The 24,347-nt window shown below is 41.1% G+C and overlaps 1 protein-coding gene across 3 annotated transcripts in view; it reads left to right on the plus strand.

Annotated features, from left to right (window-relative positions):
- PSAT1 (phospholipid sterol acyl transferase 1) overlaps positions 1–24,347 on the plus strand; it is a 78,059-nt gene that overhangs the window by 20,351 nt on the left and 33,361 nt on the right. For all 3 annotated transcript variants that reach the window (XM_089136212.1, XM_089136213.1, XM_089136211.1), the window contains exons 6-7: positions 15,471–15,684; positions 15,777–15,951. In XM_089136212.1, coding sequence (XP_088992338.1) covers positions 15,471–15,684; positions 15,777–15,951 — 389 coding nt within the window. The remainder of the gene's footprint in view (positions 1–15,470; positions 15,685–15,776; positions 15,952–24,347) is intronic.

Raw genomic sequence — 24,347 nt, forward strand, 5'->3', positions numbered from 1 at the left:
CCTGATTTCTTCTCATCTTTTGTTCTCTTCTTCCCCCAAAGTTTGCCTCATCTGCTTTCCCTCCTTTTCTATCGATTAGATTTCTTCCCTTTATTTTTTTTCCAGATCTGAAATTGGGGCTGCCAGCATCTGAGTTTCAAAATTTAATTTTCAGATTGCATTGCAAGTACCAAGTCAGAACAACCCAAAGAGCCACAGCCCAATCGGTACTTAATAGGAACAACTGCAATATTTAATGTCTGTCACACAAATCAATAACCCTAAAGTTTTGTTGTAAGCTGAGGAATTGTTTCTCAGAGTTTACAGCCCCTAGGGGGATATTTATACAAAACAATCAGTGGCTAAACAATTCTGAGAAGGAAAATGATTACAAAGCTGAGAAGAAAAAGGAAACCAGAGAAGAACTCAAACTATGACTTCTAGTACTCTATTCCTATTCAAACTAGGAATCAAAAAAGAAGAAACAAGAGGGAAAAGCTCTCTCTAGTGCTAGCACCAGACTCGAGAGAGAGATAAAATCTCCCAAGAAAAGCCCTTTCAACAACAGTCCCCCTCAAGTTGGGGTATCGATATTAGACATGCCCAGCTTAGTCAGAATGGGATGAGACATACTTCTAGGTAACCTTTGGTGAATACATTTGCTACTTGAGCTTTGGACTTCACAAATTACATATAGATTATGCCGCTTTCCAATTTCTCTTTGATACAATACCTATCAATCTCCTCATGTTTTGTCTTGTCATGTTGTACTAGATTATGGCCAATGCTTATAGCTGCCTTGTCGTCACAATACAAAGTCATAGGAAGGGACATTGGCACATTGAGATCCTTAAGTAGACCATATAGCTATAATAATTCACAAACCCCTTGAGCTATAGTCCGAAATTCTGCTTCAGCACTAGATCTTGCAATAAATTCTGCTTGTTGCTATGCCAAGTGACCAAATTTATATTGAAAATATCCTGAGGTGGACTTTCAATCATGTATCCTCCCTAGTCTAGATCTGTGTAGGCTTCAAACCAGAGATGATCATGTGTTGGCAGGAGAACCCCATTACCTGGAGCTGATTTTAGATGATGAAGAGTTCGAAAGATAATTGACATGTAATTTGAGTGTGGATCATACATGAACTAACTCACAATATTGACTGTTGCTGCAATTTCAGGTTGTTTATGAGATAGGTAGGTTAGTTTTCCCACAGTTTTCCCACAGTTTTCCCACCAGTCATTTGTCATGTCCCTTACCATCAGGTTCCCTTTCTTTATCCTTGATTAGAGAAGCAACTTCCAGAAGAGTATCACTTGGATGACAGCCTAGTAATCCTATTTCAGATAACAAGTCTAGGACATACTTTGGGATAGAAATATACCATTAGCAGAACAAACAACTTCAATCCCTAGAAAGTACCTTAGCTTTCCTAGATCCCTAGTTCAAACTAATGACTCATGAAAATTTTTCAGCTTGAATATTTCTTCACCATCATTACCTATCCTGACTATGTCATTAACAAAAGACAATTCGAATGGCTACCTTGGGACCTCTTGTTGTAATGATAAGGTATGCTTAGCATTACTTTGCTTGTATCTGATTGACATCATGGCATTGTGGAATCTACAAAACCACACTGGAGGTGACTGCTTTCAGCTCATATAGTGTACGTTGGAGTTTGCATACTTTTCCATGAGTTTTGTCAATTAGAGAAACTAGGAGAAATTTCGTCATTAGAGAAACCAGGAGGGATTTCCATATAGACTTGTTCTTCCAATTCTCCATGTTGGAAGACATTCTTTATGTCTAACTATTGAAGGTCCAATCCCAAGTTTACAACACATGCAATGATGCAAGTAATTCTCTGACGGTGTTTTGCTTTGCAACAGGTGGAAAAGTCTCCTGATAATCGATTCTGAAGGATTGAGTGAATCCTTTTGGCAACTAGTGTGGCTTTGTACCAATCTACAGATCCATCTCTATTTTGCTTCACTGTAAATAACCGCTTACAACCCACAATTCTCTTGCTTGGATAAAGAAGGACAAGCTCCTAAGTTCCATTTTATCCCAAGAAAGCCTCATTTCTGCAATGTAGTCACCAATCTCAGCCCTCTGTTGTGGTAGATACACATTCGTGATCTCATAAGGGGTGGGCCCCTGTAACCTTGACCTAGTCTTTGCAATAGTGTCAATCATATTCTAGTAATATGATCCCTATCTGTTGTTACCTAGGATGGTGTTGAAGATCATCCAATTCATAATATTTTCTTTAACAAGGTCTTTCATTTTCTTTGAGGCACCTCTGATCTTGAGATGCTTTGCCCTCGTCTTTCTAATTACCTGTGGGTCCTGCTCTAAATAGGACCACCTCTGTAGGCATTGATGAAGGTAGATCTCATTGACTATGTGATCTTCTAAACACACCACCTGACCCAGATGGTCCAACTATGATATCTTTAGAGGTACTGGCTCCTACACTACCTCTGCGCCTCTTCTGCTCCTCTGCCTATGATGCCCCTACTCCTTTGCAGCAGTCTCTACATCATTAGGCACAATCATGTATCATCATCATCAACTCCATATGATACTGCCTCCAGTTCAACCCTGACTTTCTCTTTCTCTGCCTTCCTCTTGCTCCCTCACTTCATGTAATCCTTCACAGCCCTCTTGCTCCCTCTCTTAATGCAATCCTTCACAGCCCGTGCCCGTCAACAGGAACCATGTGGCATGCTACCACATCTATAGAAGTGCCATTCATATGTTGTTTGAGTCTACTGGCCCCACCTCTAAAAAACCTTTGGGGATAGAAGTTGCACTTAGTTCTTCTCTTGTCTCCATCAATAGGTGTTGGTGGGGACAAAAGAACTCTCTTTATTACAATGCTTAAATAAATCTAGAAAAAGGGAAATTAAAGTTTTAAGAAAAGTGTGACCAAGTCTTTGATGGAGAAGCTGAACATTTAATGTGGTAGAGTGAATTTGTGGTGTTGGTGAAGATGTTGAGGCAGTAGGAGGTTTTTTTATTACAATGCTTAATCTAGAAAAAAGAAAATTAAAGTTTCAATGGGAGGGTGACCAAGTCTTTGATGGAGAAGCCATTTGATGTGTGTTGAAGTATATGTAAATTTGGGAGTTTTATTGTTCACGTGAACAGTATTATGCTATTGTTTTTATTATATTTTCTATATCTAATGTGGGAGTCTTGTTACATAAGTTTTGGGAGTTTTTAGAAAGTATAGTTTCTATTTTTGGTGGTAGTTTCTATTTTCAGAACTTTCTATTTTAGGAGTTAGGAAGTTACTAAAGCTGTAATATTTTGTTTCCTTTTTTCTAGAGGACAATTACTTGTCTCTCAAGTTGTATTAGATTCATTAAAAGCTATAAATAAAAGTGCTCTGTGATTCTAGACTCTTAAGCAAGAGTCACAGGCCTCTTCTACTGGTTTTTCATCTCTCTTCTCTTCTTCTTCTTCTTCTTTTTTTTTGTTCAAGTTCAATTGCTGTTTTGATTATTTAATGCTTGTTTTCTAACATGGCATCAGAGCAAGTTTAATCAACTTGGGGACCGTTTTCTCTCTCTTGGCTGCCCAGTTTTTTTCTTCTTTTTTTCTTTTTCCTTTTTCTTATCTAGGGCAGCCCCAACCTTCGCTGCAGTAATTGTGCATGGCTGTCCTTCTTCTTTAACTTTTGAAGCACCAAGTATCTATGTATTAATACTACAAAAAGGCCCTAAGCTTTCTGGGGATATGTCTACCTATTTGATTCAACTGAGGCTGCTACTACCTTTTTTTTGTGTGCAAATCTGAAGTTTAATCTGCACTATATTGATGTCTTGGGATTTCCTCTTGATTCTTGCAAAGATATGCCTATAATTCGGATTGCAAGACCTAAGTATTGTCTTCCATTGTTTGTGCTATAAGTATAGTTGCAAGTCATATACTAGTACCCCTGTTTCATTGAATTTTTCTCTTCTGAAAAATTCTGCTGCTACCTTCTTGCTTTAATACTTCTTCCGTTGTTTATTTTAGAATCAAGTTTACCCTTCTTTTTATCTAATACTTCTACAAAGACCTAGAGGACTATTTTTCCTTCATATCGAGATCTGTTAGAGTTTCAAATCTAGCAGAAGTTTGCTGCTATGGTTCGAGATCTGATATTATCTACTAGTGCAACAACTGTTATTGCACTTCTTCCGAGTGGATTGCTGCAACGACTACTGCAATTTTGAGATTCCAAGCTGGTTCAATATTTTTTTCCTGATATAATTTGCTCCTGCCTAAGGGTTAGTGGTGGTCCAGAATTTTTTGTCCCCTTTGGTGAACAAGACTTTGTCCTGTGAGACGATTTTCTGCTGTTTGATCAGCTTTATTGGTGAATAATACGCTGCTCTGTGGCTGCTACTTTTCCTTATTGGGTTGCTTTTGTGCTCATACTTTTAAGATGCTTGTCACTGGTCATCATTAGTTGTCCACGTGTAATGCTACACTTGAGGGGGAGAATGGTACCTTATTCTATATCTACTCAAGATGTGTTGATGGATATTATTTGTGAAGATCTTTGTCCTCAACTTATGGCATTCTACAACAATATTATTATTACCTATCTTTACCTATATTGCCCTTTTACCTACCTACTTGATCTGTAGTTACCCATACTGTCTTTTACCTTACCTACTTGGTCCGCAGTAACCCATACTGTTTTCTACCTTACCCACTTGGTCCGCAGTAACTCATACTGTTTTTTACTTTACCTACTTGGTCCGCAATAACCCATACTGTTTTTTACCTTACCTACTTGGTTCGCAGTAACCCATACTGTCCTTTACCTTACCTACTTGGTCACAGTAACTCATACTGTCCTTTACCTACCTACTTGGTCCGTAGTATCCCATACTACGTTACCAACTTGGTCCACAGTAATCAATATTGTCTTTTACCTACCCATACTTTACCTGTTACTTGCCTTCTTGTGAAGCATTTATATGGACATTGGAGTTGCAATCTTGAAGATTTAGTGTGGATATTTCTCCAATTCTCCCTACTACCGGCATTATATGGATAGTGTCTTTAATCCTGCTATACTTATGGATTTTGTTCGTCTTCAACATTGTCGATTGTTCTCAATATTGGATGGTTCTATTGCAATGAAGAATTAAAGTTTTTTTTTTTTTTTAAGTTGGTGTTGATTATCTCCTGGGTGAAGTTTTCTCAATGTTTATTGACATTTGCCATTGCTACACGATTCAAGATTGGTGCTACTTTTCAAGTTTATTCTTATTGTGCAAGTTGAAGTTTTCTTTATGTACACTCCAGCTTGAAGGGGAGTGTTGAAGTATATGTAAATTTGGGAGTTTTACTGTTCACGTGAACAATAAAAACAGCTTTTACTGTTCACGTGAACAGTATTATGCTATTGTTTTTATTATATTTTCTATTTCTAATGTGGGAGTCTTGCTACATAAGTTTTGGGAGTTTTTAGATAGTATAGTTTCTATTTTGGTGGTAGTTTCTATTTTCAGAACTTTCTATTTTAGGAGTTAGGAAGTTACTAAAGCTGTAATATTTTGTTTCCTTTTTTCTAGAGGACAATTACTTGTCTCTCAAGTTGTATTAGATTCATTAAAAGCTATAAATAAAAGTGCTCTGTGATTCTAGACTCTTAAGCAAGAATCACATGCCTCTTCTCTATGATTCTTCATCTCTCTTCTCTTCTTCTTCTTCTCTTTTTTTTTGTTCAAGTTCAATTGTTGTTTTGATTATTTAATGCTTGTTTTCTAACAATGTGATTGAGTAAATTTGTGGTGTTGGTGAAGATATTTGTGGTTGAGTTGCTAGAAACCATTTTGCAGCTTACCATGTCCAATCATCCTCTTTGTCACTAGATCTCATACAGAACATTGAGAAAGAAAAAGAGGTAACTTTGCTGTTTTAATCCCTAGTAAAGCTACTAATAGATGATAAGTTTGTAGAAAAGGAGGGAATATGCAAAACTGAAGATGGGGTTTAGGGATTGAGAATAGCAAATGGACCCTTTCCTAGAAATAGAGGAGAAGGATCCATTTGCCACACGAACTGTGTCTTTCTCGGAGAGAGGGGTATAAAACCATACTCTAGATCGGGCTGGTTCACACGTGTGGATCCTTGATGCGATATCATAATCTCATACGATCACAAACACATAATCAAGGGCTGAACAATATAAACATAATAAACATATATATTTAAAATTTTTAATACAGAGTCTAATGATAAGTACGACAATACCCCAGAATCCCAAGTTTTAATACAAGCTTCCAGCAAAATTTAAAAAGGTTTATACTGTAATCCTGAAAAAGTTCTTGTGAAGGAAAATAATATCTAAGGTTCGTATATGAGATTTTTAATAAGTGCATAGTGCGTGATGCAACGCCACAAATTCCTCTATAACCTCCCTTCAGCGCCCGACCGCCTCGTAACTATCACTAGTTCTTCAATTGTTTCAACTTTCAATACCATGTCATCATCTAGAAGAGAGGTTCCTGAAGTAATGAGTTCCACCAAACTCGTGACGGAAATGCACACAACAAATCAATGCATGACTAATATGCAGTCCTACATGCCATCACAATAAACATATAATAAAATGAATGTGGGTCCATGACCTAATGTTACGTATTTTTTGTTGTGAACTAACCCCTCACAGACTCGGCTTCACTTTGGGGCTAGCCCCCTATCTTTAACCCTATTGGACTGCCATATGCCCCTTAAGGATTCGGCTTTTGCTTTGGAAAGACCGTACACAGTCCGATTAATGGTGTCTTGTTGTTATTATGCGGCCGTCATGGATTTGCTTTTGCTTTGGAAACCCATATACAACAAGATGGGTATTCTTTACGTAACACCCATCTCACAATCACCATGGGTTACCCACCTTTCTATTACCCCGGTTAGGTAGGGCCGTGAAATGGGACATTCCTTGCCATGCATTGATCATCTACTCTTCATGCTACATTGGGACAATATGGGACACTAACCGTCATAGATGAGGCCTTTGCTTTGGGTTAGCACCCTCGATGACCCCACTCAGGCTACTGGCATCTCCTTCATGAATTCGACCCTTCACTTTGGAAAGCCCTTGGTAACCTAGTGAAAGGCATGCCGGTGTTACCTTGTGGCCCCTCATGGTTCAGCCTTTGTTTTGGGAAAAACACAAGTAACACCATACTCATCATCACACTCCATCTCTTTTCCTCTTTGGCTCTTTTAATACCTCACACCTCACCACAACAGAACAAAAATCCACACCAAGGGTCATCCAACACCATCACCCTTGTTGGTAGGGTTGTAGCATGTAACTCTCTATCCCTAACCATGCAGTCTAGAATGGTGTCATGCATATATCATGTGAAATGATGCTGGATGCACATGCTTGGATTTATATCAATGCTCATTTCCATAATCACATCCATACTTTCATATCAACGTGTTATCAAAATGGAATTCAAGAATACAAATGCAATGCCTATGCTAGAACCTTGTCCATCTCACAATAACATGATTCAACATACAACCATGTAAACATGATAGTAATGCAAATGTCATGGCAATACTAATCTCAAAAGAGGGTTTATAACATGAAGTAAATTCACATTCAAAAATCCCCTCACCTTGGTGTTGATGTTCCAAACCCCTTGATTTCAAGTTTAATTTCCTTAGTGGCCTCACCAAACTGGGGTTTCCACCCCTAGGCATGTTGTACACAGGTTAGTTGACGTGTTAGAGTCCTTCCCTAGACTAAAACCCCCAAGTAGTGTGTTTTAGAACACTGGTTGATTGGGACTGATGGATAAGTGCCATCTGCTGTCCAGCTTCGAGCCGGAACAGTTGGGAACCCCACTACTATTCTGATTAGTGAATATCTCATTACGGGGGCCTCTGTAGTCCTAATTGAGCTATTTATCCACTCTATTGAGGGTGAAACTAACGTTTCAAGATTGAATCCACCCATAAGTGGAGGATAAAATTCAATCCTCCATTCCTACAGTAGTTTCACTATTCAAAACCCCCTCCAGTTATGGAGAATACTTTTCCAATACCATTCATAAGAAGCCCCATGGTTTTCTATTCATAAGAAGCCCCATGGTTTTCCCTCCCATTTATAGGGTTCTTAGGTTAGGACTTCTTAATTAACCCAAAGGCAACATAGAGTGATAGGGGAAGGAGATTACCTGATCTAGTGCTGGTGCTGAATCCTCAGGCCTGTTGATGGTCCGATGGTCCTCCTGCCCCCTTTTCTCCTTTAGTCTTCTTGCCTCTTCTTGTCTTCTTCTTCTTCCTCTCTCCTTCTTATTAGAATGTCCTAATTAGGAAAGGGATGAGCCAACAGGGTTTTAGGGAAGTCCCTGGGGTTATTTTGGGGTATTTAGGTCCCCAACTTGCATTTGCCCCATTTCTGGTTGATCAACCTTCCCTCTTCCCCGGTCTATCCAGACCCTTGGTGGTCGTTTTGTAGATGGTTCCCTCGATATTCGTCCAAATGATCCGATTTTCTTGTGTGGTATTTGGGACTCGAAGGGCTACGTTTATGTGAACAACTTGGGTCCAACTCCCTCCCTATCATACCCCAAATCAGCCAGGAAGTTGGCTGTAGTGCAGCGATTGCTATCAATGGGTATGCTGGGTTACCTGAGTGTGGGCCTCGGTAATGTGCATAGCTTGGAAGTTTGTGATCCATCTCCCCAAGCTTGGTAACCCCTCGCCCTTCCTTCTTTCCAACTCGATCACTGCTGTTTGGTGGGGATTCTCTTCCTTTTCATCCATGGTTTTGTCCTCCGGTTAGGGGGTGTCCAGTGTCCACTGCTGGACCTGTAGTTGAAGTGGCTGTATTCTCTTGGGCTCGGGTCCTACACATGGTATTGGGTTAGTAACCCAGGCGGGATATTACAAGGGGTATGTTGTATTGGGCTGCCACCATTTTTTTTTCCAGGTAAAGTAACAACTCTACTCCACTAGACCTGTTATTAATCAAATGAAGTCAACAACATGGGTCCCATGTTACCTTTTCATCTTGTTTACATATCCTTTCCAATAAAATTTTCAAACTATTTTTGGTCTTTGTGGTGGACTTTTTGCTCCTTTGGTCTCGATCATATTATTCTTATTTACTTGTTTTCCCCCTTCAAAAGGCCTCCATTACAAATGTTATCCCCGCCAACCGTTTCAATATATCTACTTTTGGCGCCTTCACCGTGTTGTGTTGAATTTCGTTCATTCTTATTGGTTTTTTTCCCCTTAGTTTTTGTACTTATTAGTTGTGTTGAATTTTTTTCATTCCTATTGTGTTTTCTAGTTTTCTACTTATCCATCTCAAGATTCTCAACATCCTCATCCCAGACATTGTTATTATGTTATATAATTTCTATTTAATGTGCAACATTTTGCTGGATACAACATTCATTGCCTTTAGAAATTCCCGTTTGGTTTGGTGTGATATACCTATTACATAGCAGTTGATGTACGGTGAGAAGTGAAAGAATGATCAAGAGAAAAGCTAATGAATTCCCGATTATAGTTTGTTTACATTAAGGATCAGCTTTAAGCCTTTATTTGTTTCCTTTTATCATGTGCAACTTAATTAGACATTCAGATGAAGTTCCTTAGCATTTGCTTTTCTTTGCTGATGATATTGTGTTATAACAAACACCACCAAATAATGAATCGAAAAAAGAAAAAAAAAAAAAATAATAAAATGAAAACATAGAGATTTAACGTGGATTTGCACATCAATATGGTATGCTACGTCCACGGGCGAAGAAGAAGAGTTTTCCACTATGTAAAAGAAGAACAGAAGGAGATCTCATAACCAATCGCTAAGAATGGTGTTACAAAAACTCTCACCCAAAGCCCTAGTTGAAAATTCCAAATCTCTCAATAATGTGGTAGGCGAACATAAGATACATATATATAGACTCCAATCGGGTAAAATAGGTCGACCCATTGGGTTGGGTCGTACCATACCGTGGGGGCTGAGCCCCTCCACCACAAATTTCCTCAAACGGGTCATTCGGGTTGCTCACCAAAATATGTTGGTGTAGGTCCATCTTCCAACTCAGGTACAAGAATTCGAGTCGAAACATAACATATTGTTTTTGTAGATGACACACAGACAAGGATTAATGCTCACCATCAAACCCAAACCCAACCCATCATTCCCGCTTCTTACCATCAAATCTAGAACCCTTGTACACTAACCCATTTTCATTCCCCGGCTTTCCTTGAATCGGCTCCCAACCTACTCACCTCTCCTGATATTCACCTCCTCTCCTCTCCTCAGGTGTCCCCATCCATAACCGAACCTCTCTCTCCCTCATCCAATTCTACAATTGACTAGGACCTCTTTGAAACCCCTTTCCCCCTTAATTCCCCCTTGTGTGAGACTCCCATCCCCTACCCCCTTGCCAACCCCCTATTAGCGATATTGATGCCCCCCCCCCCCCAATTTGGTCTTAATGTTTGACTTTTTTATTTGGAATGTCAGGGGACTCAATTCCCTTGCAAAGCAAGTTGAAGTGAAAAACACTATCAAGAGCACCAAAGTCTCTCTCTGTGCTCTTATTGAAACCCATGTTCATAAGGATAATGCCCATCGGATTGCCCAATTCAATTTTCCCTTCTTGGTCTTTTCACTCTAATTCCTTTGTCATTGTCAATGGTCGGATTTAGATTCTCTGGGACCCATCTAGATTCTAAATCTCTCTTCTGAAATCCCCCCTCAACTCATGCATCTTTGCATTCTTGCTCCCAACTCTTCCCCTTTTCTTCTCACCATCATTTATGGTTTCAATCAAGCTTCTGATCGTCTTGACCTTTGGCAGGATATCCGCTCTATCTCTTCCACTTTCTCTGATCTCCCTTGGGGCCTTGGTGGTGATTTCAATATCATTTGCTTCTCTTATGAGCGAGGGGAGGCTCCCATTTGAATCCTGTAGCAATTGATGATTTCAACTCTTGCATCGAGGACTTTGGCCTTTCGATTTCCGTTGGTCTGGGCACTCCCTCATTTGACATAATCGCTGCTCTTGGCCATATCGAATTGCTTCAAAGCTTGATCGTTTCTGCTTTAACTTCTTATGGCTCTCTTCCTTTCCTGCTTCCCATGCTTTCTTCCCTAATTTCGGTCTCTTTGATCACTCTCCCTGTGTCATCCACCTCTCTCCCGCCTCCTCCTTTGGTCCTAAGCCTTTTAAATTCTTTGACATGTGGACTTCACACCCTTCCTTCATTCCACTGTCAAAAATGCCTGGACTAAGCTTGTCCACTGCCATTCTCTCCCCCTTATTGCTTTTGCTCGCAAGCTTCGCAATACTAAGGAAGCCCTCAAAATCCTGGAACTCCTCCTCTTTTGGCAATATTCCCTTAAGGGTCTCTTCCTGTCGCTCGGATCTCCAAAGAATCCAATCTCTTTTCCTCAATGACCCCTCTAACCCTTCTCTTGTTGACTAAGGAAAAAGCTCTCTCCTTTGATCTCTCATCTCTTCTCTCCCTTGAAGAAAGCTTTCTCCGCCATAAAGCTCGAATAAATGGCTTGAGCTTGGTGATTCTAACTTCGCCTATTTTCACAAATGTCTCAAAGCCCACAACAATTTCAATTCTATTCTCTCTCTCCTCACTAGTAATGGTACTTGGATCTCCGATCCCCCTAGTATTAAGGCTGAGGTCACCTCCTTTTTCTCCAACCTTCTTTCCCCCCTTTCTGTCCCTTCCAGCTCCCCTCTCCCTCCCAACCTTTTCAATAAATTCATGACCCCTCCTCTTTCTCTTCTTTTTGTGCTATCCCTTCCAATGAAGATATCCTCTTAGCCATTTGGTCCCATAAGTCCAATCGAGCCCCTAGTTCGGATGGCTTTAGTATGGGTTTCTTTCTCACCTCCTGGGATTTCCTAGAGCACGATCTTGTCCATGCTATTCACAGCTTCTTCTTTAACCCCTCCTAGCTCTCCTCCATCAATCAAACTTTCATTTGTCTCATCCCTAAAAAGAAAGGTGCCTCCTTCCTTTCGGATTTCCGCCCCATCACTCTCTGCAATCTCCTCTATAAATTCATCTCTAAGGTTCTAGCGAATAGGCTTAAAAAGGTCATGCATTCCCTTATGAGTCCGAACCAGTCTACGTTCATCTCTGGTCGTAACAATATCCTCCTCTCCTCTGTGCGGAAATTGTTCGTGGGTTTGATAGATCTTCTCATTCCTTGGCTGCCCTGCTCATGGTAGACCTTCATAAAGCCTTCGAATCCATTCGTTAGGACTTTATTACTAATACCCTTGCCTTTATGGGTTTCCCTCCTCCCTTCATCCACTGGATTGAGACTTGTATCTCCACCCCCCGATTCTCCATTATCACTAATGGAACCCTTGTTGGATTCTTTTCTTCTCGTGTTGGCATTCACCAAGGATGCCCTCTTTCCCCCTATCTATTCTCCTTGGCTTTGGAGGCCCTCTCCCGCATCCTCCAATCCAACACGAACCAACTCCTCATCTCTCCCATTCCCATGTAAGTCTCTCAAGCTCACCCACTTCGCTTTTGCTGATGACCTTATGATCTTCTCCAAAGCTGATCATCTATCCATCTCCTCCATCCTTTCGGCCCTCTCCCTTTTTGAATCTCTCTTTAGCCTTCGAGTTAACCTTGATAAATCCACCATCTTCCTCTCTGGGGGTCTCGATCAAATGCGTGCTTCTCTCCTTACTCTCTCAGGCTTCAAGCATGGGACCTTCCTTGTTACCTATCTCGGTTTTCCCCTTATCCCTGGTAGACTCACCTGCCATCACAGCCTTCCTATGCTCGATCACATCCGTAAAACGCTCCAACTCTGGAAAGGTAAGCTTCTCTCCTTTTTTGGTTGATTAGTGCTCATCCGCTCTGTCCTCCAATCTTCCTATCTCTATTGGTGTGTAATCTTCTCCATCTCGAAATCCACTGTCCATGCCATGGAGTCCCTTTTCTTTGCCTTTCTTTGGAAGGGATGTGAAGCTACCCGCTTCATCCACCCTGTCAGTTGGTCGACCATCTGTCGCCCAACCTCTAAAGGAGGCCTCGACATCCGCCAAATCGTTGATGTTAACTCTGCTTGCCTCCTTAAACTTAGATGGAAAATTGCTTCAAAGCAAGATTCCATTTGGGTTAACTGAGTTTACTCTTACCTTCTTTGTTCAGATTCCTTCTGGACGGCCCTCATGCCCTCCAATCCTTCTTGGATCTTGAGGAAACTTCTTTTGTTGTGTCCCCGCGCCCTCTCCACCATCTCCATTTTAATAACCTCTGGTTCCTTTACCTCCTTTTGGCTTGACTCGTGGCATCCGATGGGCATTCTCTTTTCCAATTTTGGTCCCCGTGCATTTTATAATACCCGTATCCCTAAGACCACCCCTTTGTCCAACTTCATCTCTAATGAATCCTGGTTCCTCGCCCTCCACCCCATTCTCACAGAGGTATGGGATTCCCTTCCCCCTATCTCCAATTCCCCCCGGGACTTCAACTTTTGGCTTCCCTCCCCTTCCATGACCTTTACCACCTCCTTTGCCTGGAACCTTCTTTGTGCCCATAACCCCAAACCCCCCTGGCCCCCCTGGTTTGGTTCAAAAACCACATTCTCTGGCACTCCCTTACCCTTTGGAGATCTCTCAACCAAGCCCTCCCCACCCAATCCTTCCTTATTGGTTGCCATATCCCTGTTAACCCAAACTGCATCCTATGTTGGAATGGTTTCAAGGACATTGCCCACATTTTCTTTTGTTGCCCTTTTTCTAGTTTTATCTGGAAAAAAGCCCTTTCTTTTATTTGGCCTTGTTTAAGGCGATCTTTTGGTTTTTGTTAGGTAGTGGTTTTGGATTCTGAGAAACTTTCCAGGTTCCTCCATTTGTGATTGGGTTGGTAAGCTCGTGTTCAGTGTTGTTGTCCACCATCTTAGGTGGGAATGGAATCTTTGGAGATGGACTTCCAAATCTTGTTCGAAAGATATGTTTTGGAATGCTATCCATTTTGATGTTTTTTTTGGATGAATAAATAATTATATTAAAGAAACGAGGGAACAAGAAACAAGGCCTTCAAGAAGGAGACCGAAAATAAGAACTAAGACCCCAAGAGACCACAATAAGCCTGTTCCTTGGGGTATCAACTACCGGGGGATGGGGAATAGCTAACAATTTGGAAGAAACATCAAAATAGATGGCATTCCAAATCCTATCGATGGAGCGGGATTTGGAAGTCCAACTTCTTAGGTTACGCTCCCACCAAAGGTGATGAATGCATGCACAGAAGACTAACTTGCCGATCCGATCACAGGTGGTGTTACCTGGGAAGGATCTTAAGATCCAAGACCAATCACGAGAAAAATTGAAAGACCGTCTCGAGCGGGGCCAAATGGAGGCAAGGGCTTTTCTCTAGATATATTTGGAGAAAGGGCAAGAAAAGAAAAGGTGTTCAAGGTCCTCCAGACCATTCCAACAGAGGATGCAATTTGGGTTTGCAAGGATGTGGCGGCCAATAAGAAAGGACTGGGTAGGGAGGGCAAAGGGTAAGGGAATGACGGGGGATGAAGCCTTTGAACCAGACTAAGGGGGGCCATGGGGGCTTAGGGTTGTGGGCTTTGAGGACATTCCAAGATGAGGCAACGGAGAAGGTTTTGGAGGGGGAGGGAAGCCAAATGGTGGAATCAAAGGTGGAACCAGAAAGAGGGGGAAGAGATTGCCAAACCTGTGTGAGAATGGGGAGAGGGGTAGGGTTCCAAGATCCGTTAGTGATGAAAGTGGACAAGGGGGTGGTTTTGGGGATGCGGGAGTTGTAAACAGGATGGGGGCCTAAGAGATTATAGAGAACGCCCATCGGATGCCACGGGTCAAGCCAAAAAGAAGTTGAAGAGCATGAAGAAATGGAAGTAGAGATTGCCGAGATGGCGCGGGGACGCAACAAGAGAATTTTCCTTTACACCCAAGAGGGGTTGGAGGGCATGGAGCAAGTCCAGAAGAGAAAAAGCTGAGTTGTTATTTCCATGTAAGAGAAAAAGCTTATGGGAAAATGGATTTCATGCTTTACATATTTGTGTTAGTAACAAAATGATGGGAGAAAATTGTCCCATGGATATCATGCAATTCTCCTGCAAATATGTGTTAACTTGTTTCCCCTGTAAAAATATGTTTCTTTGTGTTAAATGTTGGGGTATAGGTTGAGGGCGCCACTAGTGATATCCACAGTTGCATGACTTTGTCATACCATCTGGATTTAATTAATTACTAGTATTTAAATAAAACAAATATATGGTGCTTATGCTAGGTAAAATTGGTGTTTTTGTGATTATATCTTTTTGACCATTGTCAATGCATGTAGTTTGATATATAAAACGTGGATCTGACTAATTATGTGCTAACTGGATGAAAATTGGAGATTTATTGACCATATTTGGAAATCAGTTAAATTAAGACATGGTTACATTAATTTGTGTATGATATCAGGGGACAGCAAGGTCGCTGTTTAATTCATTTGGTTCTTCATTATGGATGATGCCATTCTCGAAGTATTGTAGAACGGACAATATATATTGGAAACGTTTCTTTGAGGGAAAAGGGATGGGCCATCACACATATCATTGTGATGAGATGGAGTTTCGATTAAACTACTCTGGGTGGCCGACTGATATTATAAATATTGAGATCCCTTCAACACAAGGTGCAGGTCCAGAGCCTAAAGCTTTTATTGTCTGGTGATAAAATTTTCACCCATTTTCTATGAAGTGCCAGTTGACTGTTTCACATTTGCAGGTGCTGAAGCCTACCCGTCACTTTCAGAAATGCCACAGGCTAACCTGTCTAGCATGGAATGTAGCCTCCCTACTCAGTTGTCTTTTTCTGCTAGGGAGATAGCTGATGGAACCTTCTTCAAAGCAATAGAGGATTATGATCCAAGCAGCAAAAGGCTTATGTATCAATTAGAAAAGTGAGTATCTAATTCAATCACATAAAGATTTATGGAATTGAGTGCTTTGGCATTCTTATTGTACTTACATGGATATGTTAGCATATTTTTGTTCAAAATAAATCTTCCTTTCAACATCATTTGAGTTTAATAAAATTTGGCAGAGTATGTGATACTTTTTGGTTTATTTTATTTATTAATGGTGTTTGAAAATTTTTGTTTTGTACAAGTAGGTTTGTGTCTTCTAATTTTCCATTTTTGTTTATTCATTCGTAAAATGGTGCATGGATGATCAATTTAATTGACATAACACAATTGGAAAACTAAGAAGATATACATCACAATGTTGAAGTATTTGCACTTTGGGCTATTTTACTGTTCACGGTACTGTTCACGTTAACAGTAAAAGCTGTTTTTTACTGTTCATGGGAACAGCAAACTTGTTTGTACTGTTCACGTGAACAATATTATGCTATTTGTTATTCTACTTTCTATTTCTAATGTAGGAGTCTTGCTACATAAGTTTGGGAGTTTTAGAAAGCATAGTTTCTATTTTCAGAACTTTTTATTTTAGGAGCTAGGAAGTTACTAAAGCTGTAATTTTTTGTTTCCTTTTTCTAGAGGACAATTACTTATCTCTCAAGTTGTATTAGATTCATTGAAGCTATAAATAAAAGGGCTTTGTGATTCTAGACTCTTGAGCAAGAATCATAGGCCTCTTCTAATGGTTCTTCATCTCTCTTCTCTCTTTTCTTTGTTCAAGTTCAGCTATTGTTTTGATTATTTAATGCTTGTTTTCTAACACACAATTCACAAAGACACACTAGCCATAAGAAGAAAGTATTTGTAGAAAACTAAGAAGATATAAATCACAATTCACAAAGACGCACTAGCCATAAGAAGAAAGTATTGTAGAAAAGAGAAAGGCACATGGGGGAATGCAAGAAGAACCCAAAAAAACCCACCTTGGCTTGTCACAACCTCTGGATGAAAAAACTTCCTGTCACCACCTTCAGCTAGACGATTACCAAGTCGTTGGTGGGTCTTTGTCTTTAGGTGAATGACAAGTTCCTTAGAAGCTAGCTTATGCAGAAATTCACAAAACTTGTGCACTGCAGTCTGGTTCAGCAAGAACTAGATCGAATAAGAAACCTCTAACAAGTAACACCATGTTTTGCTTCTGGTTTAGATGACCAGACTTGGAGAAAAATAGTTTGCTTTTTTAATGCTATAATTCTTTGTGTTCTAAGGCTATAACTCCTTATATACTTTGAATCATCCACTACTAATATTATATTTTCCTTCAAATGTTTAAAACCTGCTTACAACTTTCTTACAAAGCAGATCTATGAAGTCTCATTTTACCACCTGATGTTGTTAAGACCCTAGAAATACCTCTGCAACATCCGGCAAACCTCTCTCTGCTCACCTGCAATTTCTGGCAACAATTCATCCTCTACCTCTGAAATCTCTCACGTTGGATCTCACCAAAATCAATACAAAACTGGATCGCAACCCTTACCAAAACCAGTGAACTCACCCCAGTTCACTACCGCAACCCAAGCTTGCCCAAAAAACCAAAAGTCATTCTCCCCAATTCCATTTACAAACTCTCCTTATAAAGCCCCAGAGACCCACGACTCCCTTCCCACGTGATCCTCCCACATGGAATTATTTTGAAACCCTAAACTATCCCTGCCCCTACCCCTTCACATGGTATCTTAACAATACTTACCCCCTAACCTCGCCCTCTAGGTGAATTTGTCCCGCAACCTCTGAAACTGCTGTCTGGTCATTCTCCTCATGTCCTAGCAACATCTTGAGCTATTTGTAAGGGCACTAATGAGTCTTAGAGTAGGGTGCGTCACAACAGAAACATAGGCCCTTATCCATCTTAGCTTTGAGTTCCTCAAGCGACAACCATCCAGACCGTTGGTTCTGGCAATAGAGGTCACCGCTGCTTGAGTCAAGGTTGGAGAAGATGAAGGACTACCAGATGAGGTTTGAGAAGACCAAGGTCTGATGGTCGAATTGTCTTGTGGTTGGCTTGGTCCGGTCGAGCCCACTAGTTTAACTCCAACTTTATTATGGTTTCCAATTGCTGGGCTGGTCTTCGGCCCATTTGCAGTTACTAAATTAACATTGACAACCCGTTGGGCCAATGCATGGGCCGTAGTGATGGGCTGCACAAGACTGGGCCAGTGTAGCCCTTTAAGGACCCAGTTCCTTGCTTCCATTGCCTGAGCCAACTCTATGACTTAGATCAACCCGTCAAAGGCGAATGTTGGCCTGAATCTCATCCGCCAGACCCGAGAGAAAAGCTCCACGGAGTCAATCATCATCTCGAAACCTTGTCACTGCAGCGACGGTTTTGAATTGCTCTCTGAAATTGCCGATGGTGCCAAGTTGCTTGAGGCTGATCAGAGCTTCTTGGGGGCTCTTTGATTGAGGCGAGCCGAAATGACGCACCAAAGCTTCCTTCTGTTCCTTCTATGAAGTCATCAGTGCTTGAAGTTCCTAGAACCGTAACCACCCCAGTGCAGGGCCATCAAGACACAACGTCGCCGCCCTTAAGTTTTCTTCGCCCTCATGCCCGTAGAGGTGGAAATACGTTTCTGCTTTAGCAATCCGGCCCCAAGGGTCTTCACTAGTGAATATCGGCATCTCCAATTGTCGAGGGATGAATTCCCTATGATGAACAGTTCCTTTGATGACAACTTGGCCTTCGCTTCCTCTCTTCCTTGCATTCTCACTAGCCACCGGCGGAGGTGTTTTAGGGATTCCTTCCTTAGTCACTTTCGGCACTGGTGAATCGGTTTCAAGAGCCTTTCCATGCACCAGGTAAGCTCTCAATTCAGATCCGAATTCGTTGTTGCTTTGTCGCTCTCTCTCCATCTGCTCACCTAGGGCTTCGATTTAGATCTGAACCTCCTTCACAGATTTTTCCAATTCTTCCTCTCTTGCGTCCATTCTACTCCTAACATGCCCTGGGATCAGCGTCCTATGATACCACCTTGTTAAGACCCCAGAACTACCTCTACAATATCCAGAGAACCTCTCCTTGCTCACCTGCAATTTCCGGCAACAAGTCACCCCCACCTCTGAAATCTCTCATGTTGGATCTCACTGAAATCAATACAAAACTGGATCGCAACCCTTGCCAAAACTAGTGTGAACTCACCCCAGTTCATTACCGCAAGCCAAGCTTGCCCAAAAAACCAAAACGCATTCCCCCTATTCCATTTACATGCTCTCCTTACAAAGCCCCAAAGACCCACGACTCCCTTCCCCCTGATCCTCCCACATGGAATTATTTGAAAAACTAAACTACCCCTGCCCCAACCCGTACCCCTTCACATGGTATCTGAATAGATGTGAACCAAAATTCTCCCCTTGGCCAAAACCCTAAGTTGGGCCCAAAACCCACACCTAGGGAGAAGCCTCTATAGGCTGGTCAAACCATGGGGCCCAATTTTGTCATTAGTTAAATAAGTTTTATTTTCAGCATGGTCTTTTTTTTAATTAATTCCAGCATATGTCAATTAGAGTCTTTAGTTAAATAGGATTCAGCGTGTGTCAATTAGAGTCCATTAGATCTTTTATTATTTACTTGGTTGGTTGTGATTCAATATAATGGGATCCTAATGTATAAAGGAGTCCCACTTAGGTGTAGAGTCTTTTAGTAGGCTATAAACAGCCTATTCTTTCTTTGTAATCCTTAAGTCTAATTATTTGAATAAGAGTTATTGAGTTGAGGACCATGGTTTCTGTTGGAGGGGGCGACGACTGATTTTCAGTCGAGCTTTCTTTTTCAAAGATCAGCAACTCTGTCTAGCACTCTTCTCCAGAAAATTCCAGCAAGTGTTCAACAATTCTCCAACTTAAGCATCCCCAGCTTCTTCCCCCTTCTCCCCTAGCATCAGCAGCCCTTCCCCACCCCTTCTTCCCTATGGCGGCAGCACAGCACCCCTCCCCTATTAGGTCCTTAATCCCCACCCCCTTACCTCCCCTTTCCCTCCTAGTTGGATCTCATGTCACCCCTCATCCCATCCCTACCCTTAATTCCATCTAAAGTCTAAAATCCTAACGATTCTAAAATTCCTGCACTTCATCGTTTTCCTTAAAGTTTGGCAATTCATCTTCAACTCCTAGACATAAGCCCGAGTTCTAAACCCTCACCACACTCCAAACCACTTGGGATTAGCATCTCCTACACCTACTCTACTTTGCCGCACAAGTCCTAACCCTAGTTGACTTCCCCAATAGTCCTACTTCAAGTAAGAATCCTCAAACTAAACCTAAAACCTTTAGGATTAAACCTGAAATTACAAAATAACAACAGCAGCCCCATTCCTAACCTAACTGAAACCCCAAGGCCATAGTTTCTAAACCCTAACTTCTAAATCCAGATCTGAAACTATCATTACAGGCATAAAACCATAGCCTGGCCAAATTCTTTTAGGCCCTTACTTAAACCTTGTGAACCCTAAAACCATAACAAACATCCCATAATATTAGACTTATTTGCTGGAAGATTTTGGGAAGACCCTGATTTTAGGGAAATCATTAGAAAACCCTAACCTTAAAACAAGGATCGTAGTTTTGGTTTCAAGGCCGGTTTCGACCTGGCTAAATATCTAAATTTCCAGGTTTCTAGGTGGTACATTTTGAACAAGGTTTTGACCCTACATTATGGGGCTTATATGGCCTCCATTTCATCTGATTTCTTGCCTCCTACCTATTTAAAGCATGATAAACATAATTGAACTAGTAGTTAGCCAAAAAACACCATTGAAAAGTTATCATTCAAGCATACTAGTGCATGACTGGTTTCGAGAAGTACAAATTGTATTGTATACAGGCATAGAATCATCTGCATATATGAATTCTTTGATGGAATGATTGCATATACATCAAGTCAACAAAATGCAATGACCAACTTGTAACTACAATGTCCTAGATTTTAGTTCCATGTTGAGTGCTCTACCTGAAACTCGTGGATCAATCCGCTGTCAATAGCAATACTCGGAGTACTGGATGAAAGTTGGCCATGACATTTTGCCCATGAAGTTATCCATGAACTTAGACACTGCGTTTTTATAGGTGGAATCATCAACATAATTTAGATATCCCATCCTAGCAAATGTGCCATAAGGGTAGATACTCTTTGTGACACCTGCTCTCAGAATTGGCTCAGCTGATTGTGACGGTACTACTAGTACTAGAACTGGTGTTGATGAAACTCCAAAGATGGTGTCCACTAATGATGCACCGGCTGCCGGCACTATCACTTCATCACCATACAATCCAACCCATATGTTGACTGCATACTGCTACCATTATCCGAAAAGAATAAGTAGACCCCCCCCCCCCAACTCTACCATATGCTGATGACGATCCCCCATTTCCATGTAGATCATATCCATATCCATAATAACCCCCATATGGTGGTGCAGTTGCAGACCCAACATTCTACATGCTATTGTAATATTTATATCCTCTAATAGACTCATCCAAGCTCATGGATTCCATGAACCTGCTAAGCTGGCCACATCCATTTGGGAACTTTCATCTTGAGGCCATGTCTGCGACAATTATATGTACATGCTGGTGATTCCTGTGGCACAGGCTGAATCGGCTGACAGTGACTCTTCCCTGGTACCTCCTCATGCTGCACTTGAGAACTTGCTCCATGATTGCTTCTGAGCCCAAGTACAACTAGTGTTTGAACGCCACCATAACCATCATCATCATCATCATCATCATCAACATCCTGGGCTGGCCCAGTGGCCTCATCCTTAGTGTTGGAAAACTTCGGGTTATCTTCACTATTCATCGATGCACCGAGGTGTGGCACGAATGGACGGTTTTCCCTCCTAGGCCAAGAAATTATCCACATCAGCCCCCATCTGTTGTGCATTATATCTAATGGGACAAGTTCCCTCCTCATCCAGCAACGACACTCCTCTATCCCTGACCCACTCATATAAGGTGTTCTCATCATCATTCTCTACCTCAAAGATGCCAAACAACTCCATTATGTTATTATCTCTGTCCATCCCCCATCTAATATAATCATCCCTCAATTTTATATTATAATGCATGTAGACAAGGTCCTTAAGACGCTTCACACCCCCAAGGCAGTTGCACCCTTTTGAGTGGATGAGGTTGAAAGTGCTCCAATTCCAGTGACACCTAGTGGCAGAATATGTCTATAAGAGCATTTTACGTGCAGTCACAAACAAGTTGGGTGAGTCGGTCCCATATTGCAGCCACTATTTAGCTGCAACAAACTTATGGAATTCAATTAGTAAGGTCATAGATGTAGTGTCATACACAACTTAAGTAACTAACTAAAATAAAGGATATGATGAATTAACTTACCCTAGGGGTGGTTTCTAGTACCGATATTGCCATGGAGTGACCGAAACTCCCAATGGCATCCCTGAATGACTTCATCTAGTATATAGTATAAACAATAACTAGGTTAGCAGCTTAGTGTAAAATATGAATTATGAAACGAAATAATTAACCTAAGTTACTAGTGCTCTGACAAATCACAATCTCACCTCTAAATTGATGGTTACTTGTTTGGATGGATCTGGTTCCATCCTCTCCACTACAATTTGGATGGAAGTTATCAAGTCTTACCTCATCCCAAGCATGTCTTCATAGTGGCACTTGGGATTTAGATAATATGCTGACAAGTGACAAGAACAAGAGGCAATAGCGTGAGGATTGAGAAACACAACAACAACATAATAATAAATTGAAAATTAGATCTACTAGACTTAATAACTCACCAGCCTTATGTAGTGGGTGCTGCAATTGCTTCTCCCATCTATTTTGGATGATGTTAAGGATTTTTTTTTATTGACCTATGAGTAGACCATTTGAACCTACTGCTTCATCTTATCAACTACATCCTATGTGTGGTAGAGTTGGTCTTCTTTGTTGATCTATCATCCTCACAACATGGACCACATGCTTAAGCAACTTCACTACATTACTCACATTACCCTAGAAGGTGTCACTCAGTACGGTATTCTGTGTTGTCCTCCCTCCTGGGGTTGAAGAACCCTCCTAGTCAAACCATTGCTATGATGCGAATATGGACCTAAGGCCAACCTTCTTGCTCTCAAAGTTCTATATTCCAATCCAATTGGTTGCAAATCTAGTAATGCCTAGCCTCACTAAGTCACCCTAACACTATGTCCTTCAGCATGAGGTTAATGAATGAACATCACATAGAGTCCAAAAGAGCTTAAACTTGTCTAGTAAAGCATGTCCAAAAGAGTTTTTTTGTAGAAGCAATGAATTATAAATTTATAATGCATATATGTATTTAAAAATGGGAGAATATTAGTACTAGTAGAAGCATGTATTTAATACCTAGGGTTCTCCATCATCTTCTTCCTTGCTTTTTTGAAGTCGAATCCATTATCTGTGACAATTTGGAGCACATGATCCACTCTAACCTCCATCACCACTTCCCATATATATATATATATATATATATATATATATATATATATATATATATATATATATATATATATATATATATATATATATATATATATTGCATCCTTCTTCTCCTTATATGCATCCACCTACATAAGGAACACTGTCTCCCCCATCACAATTCAACATAAAATTGATAGTGGATTGTCTAGTCGGACCAGTCCAACCATCACTTATAATAGTCATCCCATAGTGAGCTCATATAGGCTTCAATCTCGCAATGTATCCATTCAAATCTTCTTTATGCTTAGGCAGGTACGCATTGTAGATTTCATTTGGGGAGGACCTGTGCACACCATTGTAGTAGGGCTCTTGGGTTACATTGGTCGGAATGCTTTGGTAGAAGGTCAATTTGGAGAAAGCAAGCTCCACTTTCTCCTTTAGATTCCCCGTCGGCTTCAATTTCCTCTTTTTATGCTCTGACCTCCTAAATAAGGCAGGATCTATATGAAGAACTTGAATATCTAGATTTGTAGTTGTTGCTGATGAAGCATGGCTCAGTGTTGGGGCCCATGGGGGTGGGATATGTCACTCCTCCCTAACACTCTGGCTCTACATAGGCTGGGATCTGCCTCCCAAAGACTCTGACTCTCTAGAGGACCCTATTCCCATAGCCCTCTACTGCCTCCTCAAATCATCGAGCCTTTACTACTCGGGACTCATCGTCATGGCTCTCCTCATCTGTGTTGCCTCCCCATACTCATCAAGTGCATACTCTGCTGGCTCCTCCGAATCGAAGTCCTGCTCTTCTGGCTCTAGGAGGTCGTCTAGGAAAGCATCCTCAAACTCCTCCCTTTGTACTCTCTTCTCCTTCCTCTTCTCCTTTCCACCCCTCAAGTGCTGTAATATTGCCTATTTGATCTCTATAGGTACCTTGGGGCATTCTATGACAT

Source organism: Hakea prostrata, chromosome 10 (assembly GCF_041222555.1).
Source record: "Hakea prostrata isolate BN-2017 chromosome 10, UWA_Hpros_2, whole genome shotgun sequence".
NCBI lineage: Eukaryota > Viridiplantae > Streptophyta > Magnoliopsida > Proteales > Proteaceae > Hakea > Hakea prostrata.